At 33.4% G+C, this 26,468-nt stretch overlaps 4 protein-coding genes across 4 annotated transcripts; 2 read left to right on the top strand and 2 right to left on the bottom strand.

Moving 5' to 3' along the window:
* Positions 1 to 748: 748 nt before the first annotated feature.
* Positions 749 to 16,949, bottom strand: LOC149737855 (FACT complex subunit SPT16-like). The gene is made up of 24 exons (XM_089874761.1): positions 16,785 to 16,949; positions 15,575 to 15,670; positions 15,259 to 15,342; positions 14,511 to 14,654; positions 14,067 to 14,159; positions 13,354 to 13,500; positions 12,619 to 12,770; positions 12,021 to 12,193; positions 11,177 to 11,341; positions 10,210 to 10,388; positions 9,706 to 9,801; positions 9,289 to 9,404; positions 8,631 to 8,787; positions 7,941 to 8,005; positions 7,256 to 7,318; positions 6,883 to 7,018; positions 5,759 to 5,885; positions 5,273 to 5,391; positions 4,652 to 4,777; positions 4,070 to 4,258; positions 3,351 to 3,520; positions 2,355 to 2,484; positions 1,592 to 1,796; positions 749 to 1,202 (listed from the first exon to the last, which is right to left on the bottom strand). Exons 1-24 carry the CDS (start codon positions 16,848 to 16,850, stop codon positions 1,102 to 1,104), a joined length of 3,099 nt encoding a protein of 1,032 aa, XP_089730887.1. The 5' UTR covers positions 16,851 to 16,949; the 3' UTR covers positions 749 to 1,101.
* A 486-nt stretch (positions 16,950 to 17,435) lies between these two features.
* On the top strand, positions 17,436 to 18,671 carry LOC149737856 (uncharacterized). Its single transcript, XM_089874775.1, has 3 exons — positions 17,436 to 17,771; positions 17,860 to 17,984; positions 18,405 to 18,671. The coding sequence occupies exons 1-3, from the start codon at positions 17,612 to 17,614 to the stop codon at positions 18,669 to 18,671; spliced, it is 552 nt and encodes a 183-aa protein (XP_089730901.1). The 5' UTR covers positions 17,436 to 17,611.
* Positions 18,672 to 19,001: 330 nt separating this feature from the next.
* LOC149737857 (uncharacterized) lies at positions 19,002 to 21,964 on the top strand. Its single transcript, XM_089874774.1, has 5 exons — positions 19,002 to 19,129; positions 19,416 to 19,530; positions 19,787 to 20,022; positions 20,357 to 20,615; positions 21,771 to 21,964. The coding sequence occupies exons 1-5, from the start codon at positions 19,025 to 19,027 to the stop codon at positions 21,911 to 21,913; spliced, it is 858 nt and encodes a 285-aa protein (XP_089730900.1). The 5' UTR covers positions 19,002 to 19,024; the 3' UTR covers positions 21,914 to 21,964.
* Positions 21,962 to 26,468, bottom strand: LOC149737858 (lysosomal phospholipase A and acyltransferase-like). The gene is made up of 7 exons (XM_089874770.1): positions 26,244 to 26,468; positions 25,572 to 25,725; positions 24,786 to 24,904; positions 24,433 to 24,537; positions 23,997 to 24,224; positions 23,458 to 23,756; positions 21,962 to 22,532 (listed from the first exon to the last, which is right to left on the bottom strand). The coding sequence occupies exons 1-7, from the start codon at positions 26,404 to 26,406 to the stop codon at positions 22,311 to 22,313; spliced, it is 1,290 nt and encodes a 429-aa protein (XP_089730896.1). The 5' UTR covers positions 26,407 to 26,468; the 3' UTR covers positions 21,962 to 22,310.

Here is a 26,468-nt window from a genome sequence, read left to right on the forward strand (position 1 = left end):
CATTGCTCACAAGAACCCGCCGGTGTTCAGAGCATGAGAGGCTCTAGGTGCATTTATTAGTAAGTTGGGCAATTAGAACGACGTGTGTGTTTAAACAAGACGCTTCCTTCCTTAACGGCCACGTGTAATTTGGCCGAACATGAAACAGTTATATTCATGACGTACGATTATGGGATTTTTCGTTCACTTACGCAAGCGACAATTTTAGGACGAAAACAAAAAATGACTGCATCATAACACGGAGTACAGCCTTCGGGCCTCGCAACAAATTTTCGTCAATGTAGCGTCTGTTCTATGCGCGTATTCCCCATATGGCAAATTTGGTTTTAAATTACAGTTCGCTGAAAGGTTCAAAACAGTTAGGGGAAACACGTCAAACTCACAATCGGAATCTTCTGCGGTCCTGCTGTTTGCACGTGCACTAATACATACAATATGGCCACGCATACGAAAAATAAATACAAACTGAGTTTTGTAGACTTTGTTTATACAGTACATTTTCAAAGCGACGGAGAGGGATTATGGCCTAATGTCACCGCGTAAGGGTTTTATGTACCCCATAGATAAAAGATTACGAGGTAAAAACTAGTCTTAATAAACATGACAACGATTTACTGACTGACGCACACATACTTTTTGAGTCCGCGTGCTTTACTTAAACATTTTCCATGCTACTGAAATGAACTATAGCGTAATATAAAAATGCACTTGACAGAATCTTAATTAACTAATCAACCAAAACTGGACGCACATTCTGCATTTTTTATTTCAAAAGCGAAATAGAAAATAATGGCAACGTGGCAACATTTTGCCAATATAACAGTTGGAATTAATGGCCATATTTATTTCAAACATCGCAGAAGAAAGTTTGGATTCTTTGAAGATGTATTGATATTTGAATGGCAGTTTTGGGGAAATGGAAACTGGTGGCTTGATTGGAACAACCGTAAAATACATGTAAAAAAACGACATCACTGCGACCGAAGTCTGATCCTACATGGTAGTTCATATAACCAAACGCTGTGTAATTTACACTAGAAGGCGATCAAGCGCTTGGGAAACGCTTAGGAGGGTGCAAATACAAGGATTGGATTGGGGGAATTACCGGCGCCGTTTTGCCGATTTTCGGTGCGAACTGTGGTCGCGCTTGCGCTTCCTCGGTTCTGGTTGTTGTTCCTCGTGGTTGTTCTTATTTTCATCAGCTGGAAATGTTAACAACAAAACATTATTGTTTGCTTAGGTATTAAGGTATTTTAGTGGCTCGGTTACTACCCCCTTTACCACAGGGATTTGACCTAACATGTATCTTTGCGATAATTTTCCATTGATACTTTTTCCAACCCAGTGCCAACTAAAACTATTGAGTTGAATATCAGCCAAATGGGAAAATGCTTCCACACCTACATGTGTCAAAACTTGTGGGTAAACACAATGTGTGTGAAATAAAACATGTTAAAACTTTAAAGATGCCTCACCACACAAGGATAAAAAGTAACATTCATTTAAAGTAAGACCTCCAAAATTCTTTTCTTAAATGAGATAAGACTAATTAAAAAATGAGCTAAGATAAAAGATAATGATCACTGATCACCTCTCCTTGCTTCCTCCTCCAGTTCATCCCAATCCTTCCCACTCTCCTCATCACTCCCAAGAGATCCTTCATAAGCATCACTCTCCCCTTCATCATCGGATGAGTAATCCTCGTCACTATCCTCTGATCCTTCTTCATCTGATCCACCTTCGGAAGACTGGGGATTGAAATCGCTCTCGCTTTCATCGGAGTCATCTCCTTCTCCCTGTTAAAAACAAATGATTTACTCACAGTATCAATATGATAAACTAGGATGGTATTCTTGACTATCGACTAAACTAGTCAGTGGCGGTTACTATTGGTTACCGCTTTTTTTTTAATGGCAGACTAAAATTTGGTCCGTGTTTTTTCTTTTTTAGTCGGCCGACTAAGTTTCTGTGCATTACAGAAATTAGTCGGTCAAAACCTACAGACTAAATTTTGGCCGGGCAACTAAAAAAGCAAAATGGAATTTAGGCAGCGACTAGTTTATTCAATAACCGAGTGTTATGCCCGATGAACTATTTCTGTTAAATTAAATTCCATGTCAAACATGTACATATATCTATACCTTCCAAAATATTTAGAAAATTTACCAAAAATGGGGCCTACTAATATTAAAGACAGCTCTTTAAAAAGTATTGCAAATTTAACTGCTAAAAGCGATTCAATTCCATTTAAAACAAGTGGTCTCCAATATGGTTACTTCTCGGTAGATGTGACATTATATTTATCTCAGAGCAATTATCACATAAACAAAATCGGAAATAAAACGAACACTGACATCACTCTGAGGTTCGAGGAAACTCCATCCTCCCTGCTCAAAGAAAGCCTCCGGATCATCAAGGATGGTCTTCAAGATCTTACCCCAGTTCAATGATTGGATGCCTTCGGTGTAGTGAATGTCACACGAGCTGTGGAATAAATCATTAAAACAAATTCTTATTTTATGTAGTGGTTTTTGAAATTTTTGAAATTTATTTTTTTGTCAAGGTTTGGAATTCAAGGTAAACAAAACAGAAAGAAGTTTTGAATAAATCATTAAAACAAATTCTTATTTTATGCAGTGGTTTTTTAAATTTTTTTAATTTATTTTTTTGTCAAGGTTTGGAATTCAAGGTAAACAAAACAAAAAGAAGTTTTGACATGAAACATCTTTTGCTCTAAAAATCACTCAATGTTTGACATTGCTCTAAATTTCAGTCCTTATGACAATAAACCATATTTATTAAAACTATTTTTAGAAGGTAAATGGCAATGACCTGTTGAAAAAGCTTGAAAATATTTATAATGGTAAAAAAATGTTTAATTACATTAATACAGAAAATTTTGAAACCGAAAATGTTTTTTTTTTAATTTAGCTTTTAAAGCAATGGTATATTCCATTAAGAATTTCTATCAATAGAAATACTAACTTCATTTAAATGTATGCACAGTTTAAATAATATGTAGATTAGAATTATAATATATACATACAATATATTGAAATATGTGTGGGATATATCCATTGTATGTATAATGCATTTTAATGTATGCTCTATATAATTAAATTGTATGCATATTATAGTAGGATAAAGGAAAATGAGACACCTTTGGCACATAATATTTAAATATCCTGATCGTGTTTTAAACAATTAACAACGGTCTATGGGAGTCGTGAGGATACGGTTTTATAATTTTTTAAATGTTCTTTGTTTTCTACTAAATAACGATAAATTAGATTAAAAAGGTGTCCCATCTTCCCCACCCTACTATATAATTTATTCTCAAAATCCCTTACTTGAGCCATTCTCGTATTGCTTCAAGAGATTGCATTGGAATAGAATTAATAGTTTCAACTTTCTTCTTATAATCCTTAAACACGATGACCATGTCACAACTCTTTAGGTGGAATTGCACACGCTCGAAATGAACCAGTTCAATTTCATCCAATGTTGCAATGAATGGAGGCTAAAAATTAAGTTAAAATGAATTCAGAATGTTTTGTCCTCTACAACTAGTTTGAGAGATTTTTTTTAATTACCATAAATAACATTTATTTGTAGTAGCCCATTGTATTTTTATGTAAAAAAAAATAAAAAAATACAAATAAGTCGAAAATCCACACACCGAGATGGGGTGTAAGACTCGGAAGGGGGGCTCGAAAACAATAATATAAACATTACATGTGATTTAATAATTTAAAAATAAGGGGGCCCAGTTTTGTTGAGATATTCATTTGTGGGGGCGTGCTTCAAAAAGTTTGGGAACCCCTGGTATAGATCTCAACACATAATATAGTAGTGTGGGAGAAGATGGGACAAATTAAGCACATAATATCTAAGTATCCTGATCGTGTTTTAAACAATTAACAACTTTCTATTGGGGGTGTGAGGATATAGTTTTATAAATTTTTAAATGTTCTTTGTTCACTACTAAATGGAAGGGGGAAATGGAGTTAAAAGGTGTCCCATCTTCTCCCTCCCAACCTACTGTATGAGATACCATTACATGACCTACCCATTCCACAATATTGATGAGAGCAGCACTAGTTGGTTGGAGGAGACATGTGCTTCGGAACGGAACCCCAAAGTACGAAAGTTCGCGGAAAGGTGAATCGAACTCGATCTCTCCGCGGGAAATCGTTTCAGCTTTGTCAACAAAGTTCTTGAACATCGTGTTTAGTTTGTGTCGCAACTCTCGCTCGGCCTGTATCAAATTGCATTGAAAATACATTTTTATCTAGTGTAAAATTTGTAATTCAAAAATGCACACATTGTAAAATAATTTGTTTATGATTAAATTTCAAGCAAAATATTATATTATTAATAATTGTACAGAACATTTTGTTCAACAATAACGAAAAAACATATATTCATCAAAACCTTAAATTGCATTTAAATTTAGTGTGAAATTTGTAATTTAAAAATGCATACACTGTAACAAAATTTGTTTGCACAAAAACATGATATTCACATAAAAATATGATTTTCACACAAAAACTTGATAATAAATTTTAAACAAGAAAATATTTTTATTTAAAAAAATATTGTTTAGTTTTACAAAAACACTAAATAAATATATATACAGATATAAAATGACCTGTTCAGCATAGAGATCATCCCTATCTCTCATGTGTTGCATCTTCCCAAGGTCAGTTGTCATCTCACCAACTTCAGTGTAAAACTGAACATCGATCTGACGTTTCTTTCCAAACATCATCGCATTCTAAAGAAAATGATAAATTTTAATTTTGTGATAAGTAATTAATACAAAAACATCTTAAAATAGTTTTCAAGTAAGGTAAATTACACTTACAAGTAACTACAACGTATAGTTTTTACTAGTTTTGGCTTGAAATTCAATAATTTGTTACTTATTTAAGTCCAAATATTCTGAAAAGCTTGAATTTAAAGCTGGCACTAAGATTTAATTAAAAGTTTGCAGCTTTTTTGAACTTTGTAGCTAAAGCTTTCTTGGTATTTTCGCCTTCCGATATTGTCAAGGTATTTCAACACTTGGAAGCGATTTTTATGTTGCATATTCTAAAATAAATTCCGTCTTTCCAACATCACGTTACTTTATAAAATCCCTGGCAGCTTTAAAGTATTTTTTAAGTTGTTGGATTTTTTTAATGAAGTTTTAAGTTTTTTGGTGAATATTAATATTTGGAGAACTGGAAGTCTTGTATACACAATACAGATAAAAAGTTTTTATTTTTACCTTGAGATGAAAGTGAAGAACGATGATCATTTCGTGATCACATGGTTGGAAAATGGCGTGCCTGATGTTGTTATATAAGATGTCTACTTTATCACCTCGAACTGAAGTGTATCGGAAACCTTGAGAAAACAGCAGCATGTTAATTTAAAATGTTTTTGAAAAATTTTAATTTTTTTTGGTGTAAAATTTTAAAAGTAGGTATAACACAGTTATACTTTATATTTGTAAATTTATATAAGTATTCGCCATTTATAAAAGCTTGAATATATTTACAATTCCCTTTTTTTAATGTTAAATTTTAAAATTAGCAATTAAACAGGTTAAACAGCAATACTTTATAATTGTAAATTTTTATCAGTATTCACCAGTAATGAAATGCTTGTATATATTTACAACTAAAATACACACAATTTTAGTACAAAAATTTTAACCTACTTTCCAAAAATTTTATAATACGTAATGACTCGTTTGGTTTTTCCACCTTACCATTAGTATGAGCTTCCAGGTGCCCTTGCATTCGTTTATGAGCAATGTTTGGACGAATATAAAGATCTTTTAACTTCGGATTTGCTTTATTTGGGTTGATCACCAACTTGTCTTGTTTCACGATTCCCTGCATGGAATAATAGGGAACTTTTAAACAAAAAAGGTCAGAAATTTTTTTATATACATATTTAAATTTAATTAAATTTTTCAAGCTTTAACAATACTTGTTTTTTTATGGTTGCTAAAAGGCAAAGAATAACAGAATACAAAAGCATTTTAAAACCACTGATTGCCCTGCAGTCTAAATGTATAATAATAACAGTTACTGGTTTGTTTGTAAGTGATTTCTGATCCTTTTATTATAAGCTCACTAAACCAACCAAGTAATTTTATCCAAACATAAAACAATAAGCAGATTATTGTCAAAAATTGTCAAAAAACTCAGCTTAGCTAAATGTAATTGAATGTTAGAAACAAAACAACCCAAATATACACCACCCCCAACCCTAACACCAATTTTTTTTAACATTTTTTTGGTTGCACTTAAAACAACAAATTGAAAACTTAAAATTAAATCGGAAATTTTTGAACTTAAATCAGAAATATAATGTTGAAACTTTTAAATTTAAAATTAAATGAGAAATTTATTGTTAAAAAAATTGAACTGTTGGTACACCACTCGTCCCAAAAAAACACAACCCACCTCATTATATTAAATTAATTTTAAATTATTTTAAAAATTTAGTGCTAACATTTTTTTTAATGTTTTGGTAGACCACTCCTCCCAACCACACAACTGACCTTCTTAAGTTAAATTATAAATTTAAATTTAATCAGAAATTTAATGTTAAAAACTTGAACTTTATCTACACCACTCATCCCCAAAACTCAATTAACCTCCGTAAATTTAATTACAAATTTAAAATTAAATCAGAAATTTAATGTTAAAAACCATGAACTTTTAGTACACAACTTGTCCCAACCAGCACTGCGATTCATTGCCATGTGTCGCTAAGCTTAATTTTGGCATCCAAATTATCATGAGAAACTTAATCATTCTGACGTCAATAAACGCCACATAGAAATTTCCGGAAACGGAGTAACAACTCCCAACCACAACCCACCTCCTTCTCCCTTTCCTCATCTTCCCTTGTTTTAAATTTCTTCTGGAGTTCTTTAATTAATCGGAAACTGAGTTGTAAGTTGGCTGCAGGAGGTTCTGATCGACCGGGCACGCGATTAGCAAGCGCTCGGTATGTGCTGCAAGTAATTGTTAATAAATTTCAATAATAACTTCCATGAACTTGTAATTAAAATTTTTTTTAAATTTTCTCCAAAAAAAAATTATATGAGTTATAAAAAAACAAAAAATATAATTTTTAAAGTAGATAAAATTTATTGAAATTTACAGTGCAAATTAGTATTTTAATATACAATTTATTTTATAAGGCTTTTTATTTAAATACTGTCACTAAGCAAATGCATAAGTTTACTTACAGCTCCTTAATAAACATTGCGTCATCGGTGGATGGGAATCTTGTGTTTTCTTTCACAATGGTGCTGTGTGGTAAATGTACATGGCATTAACATGAGAATGATTTTAATGTCTGCGAATCGCGTGAAAACAAGTTCGCAGATATAGTCCGCAAATGGAGTCCTACAGGACAAGAATCGGGACTTGGTCGGAACTCTGGAGTCGGAACATAAATAGATTTCACTACCGCGAGCAAGTCACTGTTAGACATACAATGGTGTTGGGGTAATGGGCCAAACCCTTGCCTAAATCCCAGGACCTCACCCATACACAATAGAACACAAAGATTACATATGGACCATAGGAGTTGATTTCCGGGGTGGCAGGGGGAGCATGCCACCCCAGTTTCAATGCCTAGGGTGTTAAAAAACCTAACGCTGTATTGGCATCGTCGCATTTACCCAATTAATTTTGTTCGAAGTGAACGTTTGTTCAAAAACGTCTCAGTGTATGATTTTGCAACATCCAAAATGGCATTATGACGAAATACAGCCTATTGTTTCCTTGGAATTGCACTTTGAACCTCAACAGGCATGCACCATTTGAATGCTTTCATAAAGCATATTAAACACGCAACAATAGGGGTTTGTTTATAATAAAAGTATACATGAAGAAAACAGGATTACGAATGATAAACAATCCATTCACCTTCCTGGGCAGAAAAAGTTGATCCTGAGGTACGAGTAATCACCTTCTGTGCTCATACTTATGTTCTGTAGATTTAAGATTTAACATTTGTTGTAACTTTTAAATAATTGCTGCGCAATTTGAAAATGGGTATCTTAAAAAAACTTTAAACATAAAAGAAACTTTAAAAAAATGGTTTTATTCCGTAAATTTGAAATTTTTTGTAAGTTTTAAATATTTGTTGCGCAATTTGAAAATGGGTAGATTAAACAACTTAAAACATAAAAGAAACTTATAGAAAAAAAGAACATTTTGCTAAACTAAAATGATAAAAAAAAATCATTCCCCAACAACTGTTTAAAAATCACCTCAAAACACAAAAGAAAGTTTAAAAAAATTTTAATAAACAGAAATTTAAAAAAATCTCTTCGCCAACAATTATTGAAAAGCCACTTCAAAACCGGAAGGAAAGTTTAAGAAAAAAGTTATTGTAATAAAAAATAAAAATTTTCCTCCGGCAATTATTTAAAAGTCACTTCAAAACACGAAAAAAAAAACTTTCAAATTAGAAAATAAAATAAATCTTTCTCCACCTTCAGAAGAAAAAAAAAATATTTTGACAAAAAAATCCCCCTTACAATTATTTAAAAGTCACCTCAAATCACGAAAGAAAACTTTCAAAAAATAAAATAAAATAAATCTTTCCCCAACCTTTATAGTTGAGATATGGAATGGAGTTGGAATTCCGAACAAAGGCAACACGATTGTTTCGTATTTTTTGTCAATGAAGATTTTCAAATCATAAATATCGGGTTCTTTCACGGGAAGAAGAGAACGAGATTTGTAAGAAACGTTCGACTTTTTCACTCTGTGTAAAACAGAAAATAAAAATTTAAAATAATGGCTGTTTGAAATGTTTTTCTTGAAATTTTTTTAGAGGTTAATTGCAAATGTGTCTCCGAGAAATGGCAATGGAGAAGGGCTTAACTGTTAACAAAAACAGAACTTTTTTGTGATATCTGAATTAATATCATGCGAAAAATATAAATAAATTATATTCTTTTATTTTCAGCTAAGAATAGAACTTGAAACAAAATTTTAAGAAAACTAAATACACAGCGAAAAAGACAAGAAAAGCAAAAGTTGTATATTGTATTGTGACGTCACAGTGCCCGAGAGTGACATTTTTAACAACTTTAAAATCTGATTTTTTAAACGTTTAAAACTTTTTATTAAAAGCATATTTTCACAAACTAGCTGTTAATTTAGCATCAGTAGACATAAAACTTTGTTCCTGTACAAAAAATTGCGCAACCATAAAAACCATAGGCAGGTCTTTTTAAGAAAAGTTTGGATCCGAAAAACTCACTTTGATGATTCAACGGATCCACTGTTGTGCATTATCCTCTCCTTGGCAAGTTTGTTCAAATCCATTCTCAACTCGCGTTGGTGGTTTTGTCTTTTCACTTCAGCGCTGATTTCTTGCTGAAAGTAATAACAGACATATAGTAAGGTGGGGAAAGATGAGACACCTTTTTATTCCATTTTATCATCCCATTTTGAAGTAAACAAAGAACAATCAAAGATTTATTAAAAACCGTATCCCCAGGACTCCCATAGACCATTGTTACTTGTTTAAAATACAACCAGGATATTTGGATATTATGTGCTAAAGGTGTCCCATCTTACCCTCACATACCTCTAATAAATGTTTGAAAAAGTTTGCAGGTGAAATGTTGATACAACATAAATATTTGTGAAAATAAAAAAAGTGAATTTTCCTCACCCGAGTTTTTTCTTTAACAAGAGCACTCCTTGCTCCTCTTCCCAGGAGGGCATTCGCTGAATCCTCTTCCTCCTCACTCTCCTCTTCACTCTCATCCTAAGAGCAAAAAAGACGATCATTACTTAATACACAAAAAATTAATTTTAAACTTTTGAGAAAGGCTATAAAGAAAGACTATACAAAGGTGCAAAATGGTAGATGATTAAATCATTGCTTATAAAATTACGGAAATTATTTTAACTGACTATTTTACTTTTAAGGGGTATGTAAAACATAGTTGTCCTATAGTTTTTGATTGAACATGCTTTTGGAAAATATCGGTTCAGGTTTTAAAGTATCATAGAATGGAATATGCCTTAAAAGTATTAAGAACCTCTATTAGAGTATATGTGCATTGGATAGAATATTTAAGTTCAAAAATTAAAATATGGTATAAAACACATATTTCAAAAATAGTTGCAACTTTCACAAAATAAAAACTAAACATCCCAATTATGGGCCAACCTTTAGAAATATTGAAATATTTCTGGCTTTCTTTTTATCCCGTGTTATCAACGAGGCAGGTCCTTCATCATTCACAAGCACCATGTCACCAACATACAATGCGTAATTTTTGTCGGCACTTTTTTCACCATCAGGATTCACAAGATTTTCAAACCCGATGTTAATGTTAAAGACCATTCCTAAAAATATGTTTTTCTTTTAGAAATAAAAGTAAAACTAGTTAAGTTTAACTTTCGTATTAATGATTATGCAGAACGAAAATTGTTTCTGTCACAGTAGCATTTATGACTTTGTTTGAATAAAATGAAGATTGTGAAGAAATGTAACATTATAGCTAGGGATAGGCTGAGACCTAAACTATTTGGATTCGATTGCAAATCTAAAAATATGTTGAACAACTCCTTATTCGGATCCCGATTTAATCCGGCCCCTCCCTAGTTATAGCTTGGTTTTAAAAATATCAAAAGTTATAATAATGGATTGCATCAAAATGCCGCTTGCGAGGGAATATATTGCCAAAAGTTGGTAATTCGTAACTATGTACCTTACAACAATGGAAGAAATCACAATTAAGCTTGTTATGTAACAGTTATGGTAGTGGGTAGAAAAATATGCATAACAAGCACTAAGCAATATAGAAGGTAAATTTTATGCGTAATACTCTGGCTTCAAACATCTGCACGAAACGAGTTAACAGGTTTCGCTTTATTTTTACTACATAATGAAACAATTAATGGACCACGGGCCAACTTCCAGGGTAGTCATTTTTCTATCCTGCCTGGCCCGTTTAGCTTATATTATATAATATTCAATTTTAAACAAAAACAAAATTGGATAATACAAAAAAAAGTTTGAAACAAATGCTTGCAGATTTTAAACACCTACCTAAAATTTCAGGTTTTTTTTTTTAAATGGGTAGCCTACTATAAATTAAATATTTTCATGATGTAACAACTTCACTTGTCACCTTTTTCTGCCTTTACTTGATTCTTTCCATTGATTAATAACGCTCCTTCACGAAATTCAATGCCCATCGCAAAACCAAAACTCCTAGTTAGTTTACTAACCAGTTGAGGTTTGGCAGATCGCACTTTGGACAACACAGAGCTGTAGACATCGCATAATCGAACACCTAAATATTGAGGAATAGTATTAATAATAATGGGTGGGTTGTATGCTATAAATCAATGGTATATTACGCAAATAACAATTCTATAAAAAAACATTTTTTGGACTACCTATATTAGTTAATTTCATAAAAAAAAATTATTTTTAGACTATATGTTTATATGATTTATTCCATGAAATAATAGTTTTTGGAGTATGGCCTACTCTATATCATTTCATTTATTGAAAAGGCTTTTTTTAGACAACCTATCTTGTTTTATGATGTTGGGTGTTTCCTATTGTAACTGTTAAAATCCATAGCAATGTTAAAATAGATGTTAACATAAATGGTAAGGAAACTGTTCCAAGCTACTCTCTTTTTAAGTTGGTTTTAAAATTTGATGTAGAGAGCTAAATCTGAAGAAGTGAGTCAATTCAGCGGTGAAATAAAATGACAAGGCTCTTCACTGCTACCATTGTGGGCGTGTGTGTCCTTGGGCAAAACACTTAACGGCAGTTGCTCCAACCCAGTGGTCACCAATGGGTTGTCAAAATTATCAGCCATACATAAAAAAAATTAAAAATACCAAAAAAATAACTCATAGGCTGACACGAGGTGTATGAAGCAGAACACCCGTATTATAACTCCTGCCGTTTTCCGGTCCTCGAAGATAAAGTAAGTTACATTCATTCATACAGCTGACCTGGTTTTAGTTTTTCGAACATCAGCTCTTCAAGTTCGACAAGGAAGGTGTAATTGCTTTGCATTTCATCGCTAGGATTCACCATCAATGTTCGGACAACGTTGGAACAATATGATCGGTAGCGAACACCAAACATACAGATGATGCAACCAAAGTGAAGAGTGTTTTTATCACTAAAAAAACAAGGTTAACTTAAAGTAATTACCCAATAATATAAAAACAAGCAAAAATACCCAACATTTATTAATTTCAAAACCTGTCAATCAACATACAGATGATACAACCAAAGTGAAGGTGTTTTTAACAAGATTAAAATTTTAAATAAACATATAAATGCATTTTAGCACGGAATATTGAAGCAAAAATGACATAATATTTAACTCTTAGTAGAAAAATCTACTGCATTTAGGGAAAAGGTTCTGAAAAACTCAAGTACTTTGATGATTCAACTGATCCACTGTTAAAAAAAACGCCAAAAAAGACCCCAAGTCTTCTAAATGGCGGATGGTTAAAATAGACCTGTGTATAAAACAGGGTAATAAAATGCAACTACGACTTTTAATTTATAAATATTATTGTAAAATATACATACAATTACCTTACGACACTGAATTTGAGGTTGTATGTCCCACCACTTTGAATAATAGGAGGATAACATGTCTCAACTAATGTTGGATCTGTTCCTTTTAAATGTGTCTTGTCTTCAAGAGCTTTTTCTATCAACTCAGACATCTTGGAATGTTTTACTTTCTGTAAAAAAAATATTTCATTTGTATATATTTATATATATATAATGTATATTTCCAAAAATGAGCATTTGGCGAAAACTTTTAACCTTTTTTAATAAATTTAAAGTTTCCTTGGCCATGTGGCAAGACTTTTGGCTATGAGTCCTATGACATACAAAAAAACATGATTAATAAAATTTCTAGGGGATCGAATTCTGAAATGGGTTGTAAATGGCAATATGTCTGATAAAATGGCCCGGCGGCCGGCGCTATGGCAAAATGCTTAGCGTGCCCGCGTCTAACCAAGAGGTAATGGGTTCAAGGCTTACCGCTGCTACCATTGTTAGCGTATGTGTCCTTGGGCAAGACATTTAACGGCAATTGCTCAAACCCAGTGGTCACTAATGGCCCTAATGGGCTGTCTAAATTATCAGCCACACATAAAAAATCACCCACAAAGTAACATTGGTAACTTGTAAGCTAGCACGAAGTGTATGAAACAGAACACCTGTGCTTTTTGACTGTCTTTTCCAGCAACGGGATGATAAAATAAGTTACAATCATTCATTCAAAATTCACTATAATTAAAATACATGAAAACTTACTCTGTCTGCATCAATAACGTCTTTAACATTCTCCTTGAAAACTTTGCTATATATCTCGAGTGTGACACCAGCAGCTCTCTTCATCATACCAATCTCAGATTCATCTTTCGGAGCCATAAGTACAGCCAGCGGTGCACTAATGTCAACCTAATAAAATGACCAAGACATGTAGTATTAATGGAGTATGGAGAGTTCTAGATTAAGTAAACAAGGGTCTTAATTAAATACCTTTTTTTTAAGTGCGAATTTAACCGCTGTAGTAAAAATAAGTTCATGCGACAATATATGGGTGTCACTCAAATTTAACCATTTCTAGCTTCTAAAATACTTTTAGTACGAGATATTTCTAAAGCTGTTTCAGTGTACCATTACAACACATTTGAGAACCTCTAGCCATGTGACAATATAGTCATTTTTTGTTGGTATGCCCTTTTAGGTAAACTGACGTAATGTCCTACCTAATTATATCTTCAATACCCTCTGTTTAGTCATTGTTTTGTTTAGTTATTGCTTATAGTCATAGCTTATAGGACAGTTTAGTATCTCCTACAAAAGTTCAACCTTCTTATGAAATTAACACACAGTGTGTTACACACACCAAAGAACAAGTATATAGTAAAGTATCCTTATATAGAAATACATTATTGCAAATTAATCAAATTTTGGATATGCTTCTACAATTTTGGTACAATTAAATAAAAGTTAATATTTACAGATTCGAACTCTGCTTTTCCAAGCGCCTCCTTCCAAGAATCGATGAATTTTGTGGAAAATTTATCTTTGTGAAATTGACCAATGACATTTCCCTGCAATTTGCAATCAGTTCAAAATAACATTGTAGAAGTTAAAACAGCATTAAACACAATGCTAAACCTGCCAAAGGTTCTATACAGCCAACACAGAAGATATAAATTAACATATATAGTAAGGTGGGGGAAGGCATACACGGTTAGCACATAATATTCAAATACCTGATCCTGTTTTAGACAATTAACAACAGTCTATAGAAGTCATGAGAATATGGTTTTATAATTCTTTGGATGTTCTTTGTTTACTTCCAAACAGGATAAAACTAAAAAACAATGAAAAGGTGTCCCATCTTTCCCCAGACAAAAACTATTTTTTATAGAACCACAAAACAATTTAAACCCACTTACGTTTTTACTTTCCTTGATTGTTTGTATAAGTTTTACAAAATTTTCTTCATTATTTTCTTTGTCCCTCAACATGAGTTCGACATTTGGCAAACCATTTGCGTTTTCCTCCGTTCTTCCACTTACTGCATCTTTTAGGAATTGAATCTAAGGAAACAGATACATAAGGAAAATTCCATTTCAGTGTACATTTATTAAAACACTAGCGAATGCATACTAAGTCTGCAAAGTCAATTTAGGAAAAAACATAAACAGAACAAAATGGAGGCTTGAGAGTGACACACAATCACCAAGCTCTACAGTTTGCTATGCATGGACAGTCACATAACAGTGGGGGCTATGAATATATACGCATACAATGAACAGTGAGGAGGGTCACCAACTGAAAACACATTATCATCTAACACATTATCATCTAGAAATGGTTAACCCAAGAAATGAAACCAGCTCTTATGATTAGGTCCTAATTTTTTTATTATACAAAATTTTTGCACAAGATAAAACTACTACATAACCACATACTACAAAAAGATAGAACACCATTGGCCCGTTGCATTAAGTATTTCTGTTGAATCTATTTAAATAGGATATATTTAGAACTTCACCATACTTCAATGAATGTGAAAATTGGCAAAGTAAAAGCAAAGTAATTTTTTTTTTAAATTGGCATAATTAGCGAAATTTTTTTCTTAAATATTACTATTAGTGTTTAATATAGAAGCTTATATTTACAAGTATTTTTAAAACTTACCTTTTTCTTACTTGACAAAACTGTGATGGTTTGTTTGCAGAAGACCATCACAGTATCTGTTAGTTCGTATCCACACAGCCATGTCTGAATATGTAAGAAACATTTTGACTTTTACCGATGCATTAATTTTATATATATATATTTCAAATTGCTTAAAATAAAAGTATAAAAAGTGTGGCAACCACGCTTGCACAACTCATAAAAGCTTTGAATAGGCCCCCATTTTATACCCATACCATTTTGCCCTTTATAAATAATTTTATTGATCCGAATATCTGCCATCAAATAATACAACATTAAATAATAAGAAGAGAACCTGCAGAGCTGTAGTTTTGGAATACACAACATCCTCATCTGTTCCCATGGAAACAACAACTGCATCACATTTTTCAAGAGGAGCATCAGTTGCTGCCTGCGTTGTGTTAACATTATTAAATTAACAACAATTCTGCACAAATGCCTCCAAGGCTCTAACCTAGGGGTTCTTAAACTTTTTGAAGCACGTCCCCCCAACGTAGAACTTAACAAACTTGCGCCCCGCTTTTTTGTTAAATTCTGCCATGATCCACCACAGCCAAACCTGACATATTGGACATGCTTTAAACCGCGCCCCCTTGGTTGACTGTATCTGTATTGTTGCGTAAAACACATTTTCGCGATCAACGCAAAATTGAAATCAAATAACCGTTCGGTTTACGTTTGCGTCGTAGTTTAGCCTCATATTTACCATTTTTTCCTAACTTTAACTTTTACCTGCGTCGTAATTTAGCTTTTTGAACACCACTGTAATAACACATAACATTTTATTTTATAGTTTTTGCGTCCCCCCTTCCGAGTGTTACACGCCCCCCTAGGGGGGTCCCAGGTTAAGAACCACTACTCTAACCTATGTTTTTGGGTCAAGGCTCATTGCTGCTACCATTGGGGGCGCGTCTTTGGGTAAGACACTTAATGGAAATGCTCCATCCAATGGGTCACCATTTTCTAAACTGTGAGCCATACGGTTACATAGGTGGTAACTCGTAAGATGACGGGTAGTTTTCTGGGCACGCAGATATAGAGCAAGTTAGATTAAGACCACACTGCAGAGTATGACAGGTGCACGCGCGAACAAAGAAAAAAATACGTATTAAATTAAGTAAGGTTTCCTAACGTGGCTTGAAAATGTACATGCTTTGCATGCATATTTTTAATGATAGCACGCACGCGAAAAATAACCGTCTTGCACGCGCAAGATCTTGTCAGGAACTGCCATACTCTGCAGACTGGGATTCAGACACAACATGACTAATATCTAATATGTAAGGTTTATAAATATCTTAATGTCAAAAGATATTATAACAGTTAAATAAATGATTCTGTAATGTTCTGTTTTACATTAATTTAAAAATTAAATATTTGAGGCATTTTTAAAACGGTTTTTGCACAGATTTTGCCTTAACAACATTTTCGGTTGAAAAACTGAAAGTTAGAGAGTTAGTTTTAGAGTATTTTTTGCAAATTGGAACTTTTTCTTTAAATCTTACCTCCCATGTTGAATACAACTTTTGCAATCTCCGGAAGAAAGCTTCTTTATCCAATGAGATGGACATTTTAATGCATCAAGTTTATACAGAGTTTCCAGGTATAATTATTTAAATTATAACAGGATATTGTTTTTTATTGATGGTAACTATAAATTGTAGGATTTTGTTATGTAATTTACTTTTTATGGGCAGATTTTAAAAAATACAAGTCAAAAGTATGTCTCAAAAATGTCAAAAAAAATTTTTTGTTGAAAAAATATTGAGAAACCATTTTTTAAATAATGACATTGATGAGAAACACGCTTATATGTGTGAGACAACTTTTACTGGGAAATTATACACTTTTTCTCACTTAAAATGTGTAAATTTAAAATAATTACTGAGTTATCTGCACTATATGAACAGCACACTGCAAAATCTTGAAGAAATAGTTGATTTTAAAAAAACCCACATGAACGGAAAATCGGAAAAACATGGCTAACAATATTCACGTCTTCTTGGTTTCTTGCTCAGTTCGCGGTAAAAATATCTGTAGATCGGATAATGGCTAGGTCGTATATATTTGGGGAGTGCAAACGATAAAGTACACTGACAATAGCAATGTATTTTGAAAGTTAGGTGCCTGGATCTTAAAAACATACATATACAAAATATAATTTTTGTCAGAAAATTTGTACTATAAAATCAAATCGGAAAAATACCTGCGACTTTATTGTACGAACTGCTATCGCTACGTTAAGTTGTGTGATGTCACAAAAGACGCAATATTTAAAAAATTACGTCTTGGTATTTTTTTTATTTTAATTAAAAAATCAAAAGTATTCAAAATGGAATCCACATCGGTGTCGAGGCGGTTGTTTGACACCTCTGCCAGTGACGTCACAGAGAATTTTGATTCTTCTTTCGATGACGAGGCAGAGACATCCATACAGAAAGAAAACACTGAAATTGAAAGGCTGGAAAACCTTATATTCTCATTTTTGACCGGTACTATAATCTTAATGTGTATTTAGAAGTAAATGTTACCGCTGCTAATAGGCCTAAAAATACTCATATATACAGAACAACTTTTTAGGCCACCAATACAAATGGGGGGACGAACAAATTTTAAAGTACGCTGAAAATGCACAAGCAAAATTTAAAGCAGGTTTCTACGGCCAAGCAATAGTCCGTTTCAAAGATCTGCTGAACTTTATTGAGGTAGGCTAAGGTCATAATTAAACCATACATACAGGTTCACAGTGGCCTTTTAGAGATATGTATGGTGGCTCCACTATAGCCAATTATGATACATCGTTCAAAGCAGATTCGGTTTATAAACATATATATTAATATACTGATTCTGCTGGGTGGCATTTTCGGCTACCGACTAAACTAGTCGCCGCCTAAATCGACCGACTAACATTTATTTGCCCCCATTTCTACCTACTAACTTCTGTAATAAGTAATGCACAGAAATTTAGTTGGCGGTCTAAATTTTAGTCGGTCGACCAAAAAACACGGTAGGCTAAGGAATAATAATAATAACCGCGGCCGACTAACTTTAGTCGTTTACCGAGAATTGACAATCCAAATTTTAAAGCTATATTTATACAGTGATAATTTCAACACAAGTTGCAGGATGTAGAATTTTCGAGCAAGAAATATCCTGAAGTTGGAGATGCATTTAAAGTACAGAGTGCAATATGTGAACAAATTTCCCTTTGCTATCTGTGCTCTAACAACAATCATGCAGCTTTGGAAAGAATTCTCCAGTTAAGTGAAATTGACACACTTAAGCTAACCTATACATTTTCTCACATACTTAAATTACATTATTTAAACACCTATCCCAGTTTAAAAAAAACATACAAAATTACAATGCTGACTTTCCTATGTAAACTATAGAGTAAAGTGGGAGAAGATTGGACACCTTTTCATTTCATTTTTTCGTCACATTCGTTAGTAAACAAAGAACATTCAAACATTTATAAAACAGTGACCTAACAATTCCCATAGATCTTTCTTAATTGTTTAAAACACGAGCAGATGTTTGGATATTATGTGCTAAATGTGTCCCATCTTTCACCACCCTACTATATATATATGCAAACAAAATATTCACTGTTTTGCAAATACAGAGTATAAACTACAGTCCAAGCACACCATTGCCTCACCTATGGCGAGCGATCTGTAACCGCCGCTTGGATAGGTGGAACGCTGCAACAAAGAGTTTCACCACCTTTATAACGCTATATGACATGAACGAAGACACTCAAAGACTTAGCGCGGAAGAGCAAGTTTCCATTAATAACCTATGGTGCTTGGTTATGGAACAAGCTAGGAAACTGCTACCCACCGTTAAGGTTTTGAGTGAATTTATAATACTATACAGCTTCTATAACGAAAATAGTAACAAAGTTTATCACAACGTATAGTTTCATATATGGTAGGGTAGGGGAAGATGGGACACCTGTTCAATCTATTTTCTCATTCCGTTTAGTAGTAAACAAAGAACATTCAAAAAATTATAAAATCGCATACTCATGACTCCCATATACCGTTGTTTATTGTTTAAAATACAATCAGGTTATTTAGATATTATGTGCTAAGGGTGTCCCATCTTACCCGACAGATTATATACTTTCCCAGGTAGATTACTTCCCGGTCAGCTCCTTCAAACATATATCAGAAAACGAGATCAAAGCAACGATGGCCATGGAATTTTTACAAACACACCCCGCGTATCACAGCGTGATAGTACCAGGTACAGAATACCCATAACTTTATTGTATAGTAGGGTGGGGGAGTACGGGACACCTTTTGCACATAATATCCAAATATGCTGATCGTGTTTTAAACAATTAATAAAGAAATGTGGGATTTGTGAGGATAGGGTTTTATAATTCATTGAATGCTTTTTGTTTACTACCAAATGAGATATGAAAATAGAATAAAAAAGTGTCCTAACTTACCCCACCCTACTATATCTATTATTTAAATAACGATATTACATCGAGCAGACGCGAAAACAGTTCACATCATTCCAAGTCACGACGGCGAAGAGTTTAGCTACGAAAGATCTTACCAAGTGTGTGGTTTTATCGATGCAGACGAGACAAGCACTTATGTTGCCAATCTACCACGTACAATAGAACAATTGGACTTCACATTACACAGTATTTCCTCAGCAAGCTCTACCGACCAAGCGATAGAAATATGGAATGTGGTCGGCCTGCTCAACAGCACAACTTACAAAGTTGGTTTGTATAAAGCACACACATGATGTTTGGATCAGTGTATAGTAGGGTGGGACACCTTTTCATCCTGTTTTTTCGTCTTATTTGGTAGTAAACACTTAAAGAATTATAAAACTGTGTCTTCACGACCCCCATAGACCGTTGTTAGGTGATTAAAATCCAATCAGGCTATTTTGATATTATATTCTACAGGTGTCCCATCTTCCCCTACCCTACTATATCTATCCAACGACTGTTAATATAACACTGATCAATAGTGGTCATGCCCTCTAGTTACCACAAATGTACCTTTTGTAGGTTATGAAACCTCTGAAACCGAGAATATTTTTTTAGTTAAGCCAACATCCTGGTAAAGAAATCCATGAGCATCTAATGTACTGCATAAAACTGGTTCAAACCAGTAACCTCAGACAAGCTTTAAACGAGATTCGCTCGATCATCGTCGATTTGCGCGTTCTTCCGATGCTACCAGATTATGAATGGGGTGAGACATCTGACGACTTTATGGAAGCATACACATCGTCGCTGGAGGGTGCTATTAGGTCCATAGAGGAACACTTCAAGGATACATTGGAGAAGCGAAGGGGTATCGGTGAGTAATGTTTCGATCGTTAAATACTAAACAAGTAAAACAACCAGTACTTTTTCAATAACAAATTGCAACATATAGTAGGATGAGGGAGACGGGACACTTTTAGAACATAATATACAAATATCCTGATTGCGGATAGGTTTTATAATTCGTTGAATGTTTTTTGTTTACTACCAAACGGGACGGAAAAACAGAACGAAACGGTGTCCCATCTTCCTCGCCCTATCATATCGCATATTTTATTACCAAAGGTTGCTTTTGTATGTAGGCGATAATGTATAGTAGGTTGGGGGAAGACGGAACATCTTTTCCACATAATAATTAAATATCCTAATCGTGTTTTAAACAATTAACAACGGTCTATGGGAGTCATGGGGATACGGTTTTATAATTCTTTGAATATTCTTTGTTTACTACCAAGTGGGACGAGAAAATAGTATGAATAGGTGTCCCATCTTCCCTCACCCTACTATATCATGTGACTATATCATGTGTTTAGCGGATTTAAGGACTGGCGTAAAGTAACAGCAGATTTCCTTTGTGTCGCAACTCATAAACCTTGCGCCATCGCCACTCATCTGATTAACAAATATACCAGACTGGTGTAAGCAAACATGTTTCTACACTCGTACTGCCTTTACCGACGGCCGAAAGCGATCGCATTCCAAAAAAAGCGGTGGCTTTTAAAGATAATCGTCTTAAATAACCATTGCTGGCTACAATGAACTTAGAGCCGGCCACAATGAACTTAGATTAAGTTGTTTACATTTACGGATTTGTCTGTAACTGCTAGATAGCAATTGATTCGCCACAATGCAACACCGCAAGCAGATGACACAAATGCGATTACAGTTTGAATCGGTAATCAAAGAACAATAAAACTAACTTTGTATCAGTGACTTCAATTCTCGCCTATTTTCAAAGCAAACGAGGAATTTTGAATCTAATTTTTACCGAAACCTCAACTGATGGGCAAAAACTAATTTTCAAAAATTATGATGCAATTTACGGAAGTTGATAGGATTTTCAATGCGTTAGTACCATTTTGAGGAAGTAGTGGGTCATATAGCTTTTGTACAAACTGCCGCTGTGTTTGGTATTTTAGCGTTGTTATGTGATTTCACAACTAATGTTGCTACTTACGACATAACACAGGTCGCATTGAGCGTTTGCTTGAAGAATGTGAACTTAAGCACAGAGTGAAGAAACGGTTTAAACTGTTGACGTCATCGTGCAAGAAAACACCGAAAAAGAAAATAACGAATAAAGCGAAACGACTCCGGAGTTACACACAATAATGCTATGATAACGTCGTTAACATGAAATAAAAAACATATGAAAGCAGACAACGTTGGTATTGGTTTTAATAAGCGCGATTAACACACCATGCACGGCGAAGAAAGTTATTGAAAAGACTGAGTTGTGTTACAGCGGTAAACGGTGGTCAGGTTAAAAGTTATATATACGATTTTCGCTGTGTGGTGATTAGGCAATAACATCAACAGATTGGTATACACACTACAGGAAGTTAGTCTTAATCACTTCACCACCATACGCTTAGCGTGACATGAACGCTTTCAGTCCTAACCAACAAATTACATTACGAAGAATAAAACAGAGGAATGCAAAAAGTTTCAAAATAAGGAAAAATCTCATTAAAATCCATAGAAAAAAATCTTAAAAACAAGAGTTGGGTTACCTCAGTACAACATGATTTAGATAATTGTGTAAGGTTTTGTTGCCCAAAATTTGAACGTGTTTGTTACCAGGCATTGGTACATCATATACAGGTTGCGTTTGCATTGTTTTCCACTTAAGACAAGCTGAACCACTGAATCTGTTCACTGTACCATCACCATCGCCATCAACCATAGATGGAGATTGGTCGGGAAATAAATCTTCATCATACATCAATACCTGGGTGGAAATGGAAACCATAGTTGGAATTAGCAAGGATAAGAACATAAGGTTCTAATATTAGGGGCTAAAGCTCAGCAGTGCGACATGTTTTGGATATTTGGTAGATGGACAAGTAAAGGCATTTTTATTGGGCCACAGCATTGTTTAAACAGCCATACTTTAGTTTATGGCATGGGATGACAGTAAGCCACATAGCTTTTGTCTTTTCGTTAAGAATATTTTTAATCTTCACTACCGTAATCGCAAGGACAAATAAAATTGTTATTAATATTAAAACCTGAGTGTCTGACTATGTTGATACTTGAATATTAAATACAGAAACAACAAAATAATTAATTTACTGGTGGTTTATCAGAATGTTGTTAATTACAATGTAATGTATCTTATATGTAAATATTATTAAATATTATAACCATGTCATAAACATTACTGAGGTGGACATAGCAATAAAATCCTGTATAAAAACAATTAAGCAGTAAACCCATAATACTTATTAAGTATACTAAATCATGAAACCTAATAATTTAAACAATAAAGAACTCATTTGAATGAACATAATAAACTACTAGCTTGCTTTAAAATTAAATAATAATAAATGAGAATTCATTTTCTAAGTACCTTTAACAGAAAAATAATATTTAAGAATTTATTGTCATAAAACTACATTAAGCAGATAAAAAAAGAATTTATTGTGTTAAAACTACATTTAACAGTTAATATTAATTAAGAATTTATTGTCATAATACATTCAACAAATAAATAAAAACAAGAACTCATTTTGATAAAATTACATTAGGCAAATAAATAAAAAATAAGAATTTATTGTGTTAAAACTACATTAAGCAGATAAAAAATAATTAAGAATTTATTGTCATAATACATTACATTTACATTAAGCAGATAACCAATACGTTGTTCCTACCTCTGGTGTGGGAACCAAGCTTGAATACACGCAGTAAACAGGAACTTTGGGTGGTGTGAATTTACCAAGAACCTTCCCATTTTGTTTCCAAAGATCCCAGCAACCTTCACAACCAATTCTCTTAAATAAATCTTTGTATTGAAAAACAGTGAAGTTCTGTTTGATGGTCACTACTATGGTTTTCTTGTTATGGGGCCACAGGTCTGGGTTAGGAAGAACAAAGTCAAAAGCTGGGGCAGTTCGTACCACATTTCGAAGCTTCAGTTTGGGAAGAACCCAGTCATGCCCCTCTGTTTCACCTAAATAATTTTGATAGCCTAATTATTATTCATAACATGGTTCGTTTCATGGTTTGTTTATGGTTGTAATTCTGATGGCTTCAAATTGCATGACATACATATTGTAAACAAGGATACTGGTAACAAAACATTGTTTATATGTAGAATTTGTTGATATATATAGTTGCGGTATAACATTCATGTAGATGTAGCAATTATGAAACAGGCCAATATAGTATTTTATCCACCACAGAAACTTACCTGAAAGCAGTGCTTTTAGAGATTTGACTGAACCAAAATAAGGGGATGAAATGGACACAAATGAATCAATGAATTTGTCTTTCCAGGCTTGCGTCTTTTGCTTCAAATAATAATACATGAACATATTCCCCATACTATGCCCAATCACCACTACTTTGGTGTTGTTGTTGTTGTAGTAAGCAGTCTCTATAAGTGTGCCCAACTTTTTGAAGTAAACTTTATGCTGCACTGTAAATAAAACAAACTCATTAAGACAGTGCAACAACACAGTTTAATTATGTGCAGTGTTTTTTACTGGCATGTATCAAAACAGTAATTCTGACTAGGTCTTGTTGCTTGGTAGAGGAAACATTCATTTCAACATTGTTGACATTAATTTTGATGAAAAATCATTTCCTACTGAACAACTTAATGTAGGAGTTCTCACTATACTTACATGGTGACAAGCGCCAGTCGAATGGAGCACCATAGAGATCTTTTTGCTTCGTATATCCCAGATTACAGGTCATATGGTCAACGAGGGGCGCAAAATATAAACTACCTGTAACGAACAATATATTATATGTTTTTATCTGAAAACTGTTGTTTTATCCACACATTATTCTAATGTTTACATATGAAAACTTAAGCTGTATACTTAGTAAAAAACAAACATATGTATAAATAAATGAACAAATGTATATAAAAAAGATTTTCTTACAATTGACAATAGTAATTATTCCACCATAGTGTATTTTACTGTATATATATATTCACCAAAAATGGGTTATAAAAGATATATTAATTTACCTATTGCGTATTTATCCTTGTCTAAATATTCAAATGCATAAGTAGATCCAAACCGAGGAACTCTGGTCTGTACACCATAGTTGTTTCTGACTTGCTTTGTTTCATTGTTGTACAACATCCTGTATGACATCATATACTTAATTTAATATTGTGGTCCGTCTATCGCATGATAACGGGTCATTGTGCATGTGTCATTGGATGAAATAACGAACGAGTGGACAATGTACATTCGGACATCAAGTCAGAAGACTACAGGTTACAGCTATTATTAAAATGGACGTATCTGGGCGTACGGACTAATAGTTACTTAGTGAAAACCATAACAATTTATTGTTTATCCTGTGACTTTATTCATACATAAGATTTAAATTATCGGTTTTAACCTAAACAACACAATATTTTGTTTATGTTTTACTTCACTTAGGTAAACAAAGAGTGGTTCTAATTCTATTTCCCAGCATATTATGAAAACATAACGCATTGTTGCTTTGTGAATAAATTGCTTACATCGCAACCATAAAATAATGCCTTCGATGCTGGATGCTGCTACACCATTGTGGACAGGTGTATTCTTGGGCAAGACACCCTAATGAATTGACCAAATTTTCAGCCATAGCAAAAATCAAATACAACCACAAAGTAACAAAAAAACAACACAACCACAAAGTTACATATTCAAAATACGGTGTATTAAACAGGCCACCAGTGTCATTGAACTACTGGCGTTGCTCCGCTACTTGAGGATAAGTAAAAAAAATCATCTTATAAACAACAAAACATTCCTACTTTATGTTATCAACCCAGCAGTCCACCAGGAACGGCAAAAGTCCATCAAGATTGAGCCACAAACTAAACCAGTCCGATTTCCTTGAACAAAGAATGGAAACCACATCTGGTTTGTCTATCTTTGCTTCTAGCTGTGAACCCAAAACTCCAGGTACTGAAAGTAAGTAACTTAAATAATAAAATAAATCACTTAAAAAAACACAGGTACGTTGTATTGAAGAAAAACTTTTAAACAGTTTTTTTTTATTTTAGCTTAACAATATCACTAGGAGTTGCACAATTTCTCAACCAACCATGCAAAATACTTAAATATATTGATGGATATTTAAATTTAACTGCCTGGGATGGTACTCTCCGCTACCGACTAAACTAGTCGGTTGCGGTAACTACTGTTTAGCACGTTTTTTTTTGGATCAGCCAAATAAAATTTAGTCGGAGTTTTTCACGTTTAGTTGGCTAAGTTTCTGTGCATTACTTATTACAGAAGTAAGTCAAAATCTACCGACTAAAATTTTAGTCCGGAACAAAAGCAAAATCAAAATTAGGCAGCGACTAGTTTAGTCGATAGCCAAGAACGCCATCCCTGGGACAGGTCTTACAAAACCTGTCATAAATATTGGTATATGATTATAAAGACCACAGAACAAACAAAGCATACTTGAATGTACATACTCATTACTATTGGCTTGCGATTATATTTGTCTGGTGAAACGCAACTTGTCTTCTGGCCAGTATTTTGAGGTTTGGTAAATGTTTGTGTCTGTTGAGACTGAGGTAATAAAATGCAACACATAGCAACTATGAGAACAACACTGAAACAACTTCGTGCATACATGCTAACGATAAAATAATTCAAAAGTAAGTGAAATCTAAAGGAAAAATAGCATTGTTATGGAC

Source organism: Ciona robusta, chromosome 3 (assembly GCF_009617815.1).
Source record: "Ciona robusta chromosome 3, ASM961781v2".
NCBI classification, from domain to species: Eukaryota; Metazoa; Chordata; class Ascidiacea; order Phlebobranchia; family Cionidae; genus Ciona; species Ciona robusta.

What these genes read in the sequence shown, in the direction of transcription:
- LOC149737855 (XM_089874761.1), bottom strand. Translation starts at nt 16,850, where the DNA reads ATGTCCATCTCATTGGATAAAGAAGCTTTCTTCCGGAGATTGCAAAAG. An exon ending in ACGTTATTGATGCAGACAGA is followed by an intron (nt 12,771 to 13,353) that starts GTAAGTTTTCAT and finishes TTTTTTTTACAG; the next exon opens with AAAGTAAAACATTCCAAGAT. An exon ending in TCCTCGAACCTCAGAGTGAT is followed by an intron (nt 1,797 to 2,354) that starts GTCAGTGTTCGT and finishes TGTTTTTAACAG; the next exon opens with GGAGAAGGAGATGACTCCGA.
- LOC149737856 (XM_089874775.1), top strand. Translation starts at nt 17,612, where the DNA reads ATGGAATCCACATCGGTGTCGAGGCGGTTGTTTGACACCTCTGCCAGT. An exon ending in TATATTCTCATTTTTGACCG is followed by an intron (nt 17,772 to 17,859) that starts GTACTATAATCT and finishes ACAACTTTTTAG; the next exon opens with GCCACCAATACAAATGGGGG. An exon ending in ATCTGCTGAACTTTATTGAG is followed by an intron (nt 17,985 to 18,404) that starts GTAGGCTAAGGT and finishes CACAAGTTGCAG; the next exon opens with GATGTAGAATTTTCGAGCAA.
- LOC149737857 (XM_089874774.1), top strand. Translation starts at nt 19,025, where the DNA reads ATGAACGAAGACACTCAAAGACTTAGCGCGGAAGAGCAAGTTTCCATT. An exon ending in AACTGCTACCCACCGTTAAG is followed by an intron (nt 19,130 to 19,415) that starts GTTTTGAGTGAA and finishes ATACTTTCCCAG; the next exon opens with GTAGATTACTTCCCGGTCAG. An exon ending in GGAGAAGCGAAGGGGTATCG is followed by an intron (nt 20,616 to 21,770) that starts GTGAGTAATGTT and finishes GACATAACACAG; the next exon opens with GTCGCATTGAGCGTTTGCTT.
- LOC149737858 (XM_089874770.1), bottom strand. Translation starts at nt 26,406, where the DNA reads ATGTATGCACGAAGTTGTTTCAGTGTTGTTCTCATAGTTGCTATGTGT. An exon ending in TGCTGGGTTGATAACATAAA is followed by an intron (nt 24,905 to 25,571) that starts GTAGGAATGTTT and finishes GATGTCATACAG; the next exon opens with GATGTTGTACAACAATGAAA. An exon ending in CAAGGATAAATACGCAATAG is followed by an intron (nt 24,538 to 24,785) that starts GTAAATTAATAT and finishes TGTTCGTTACAG; the next exon opens with GTAGTTTATATTTTGCGCCC.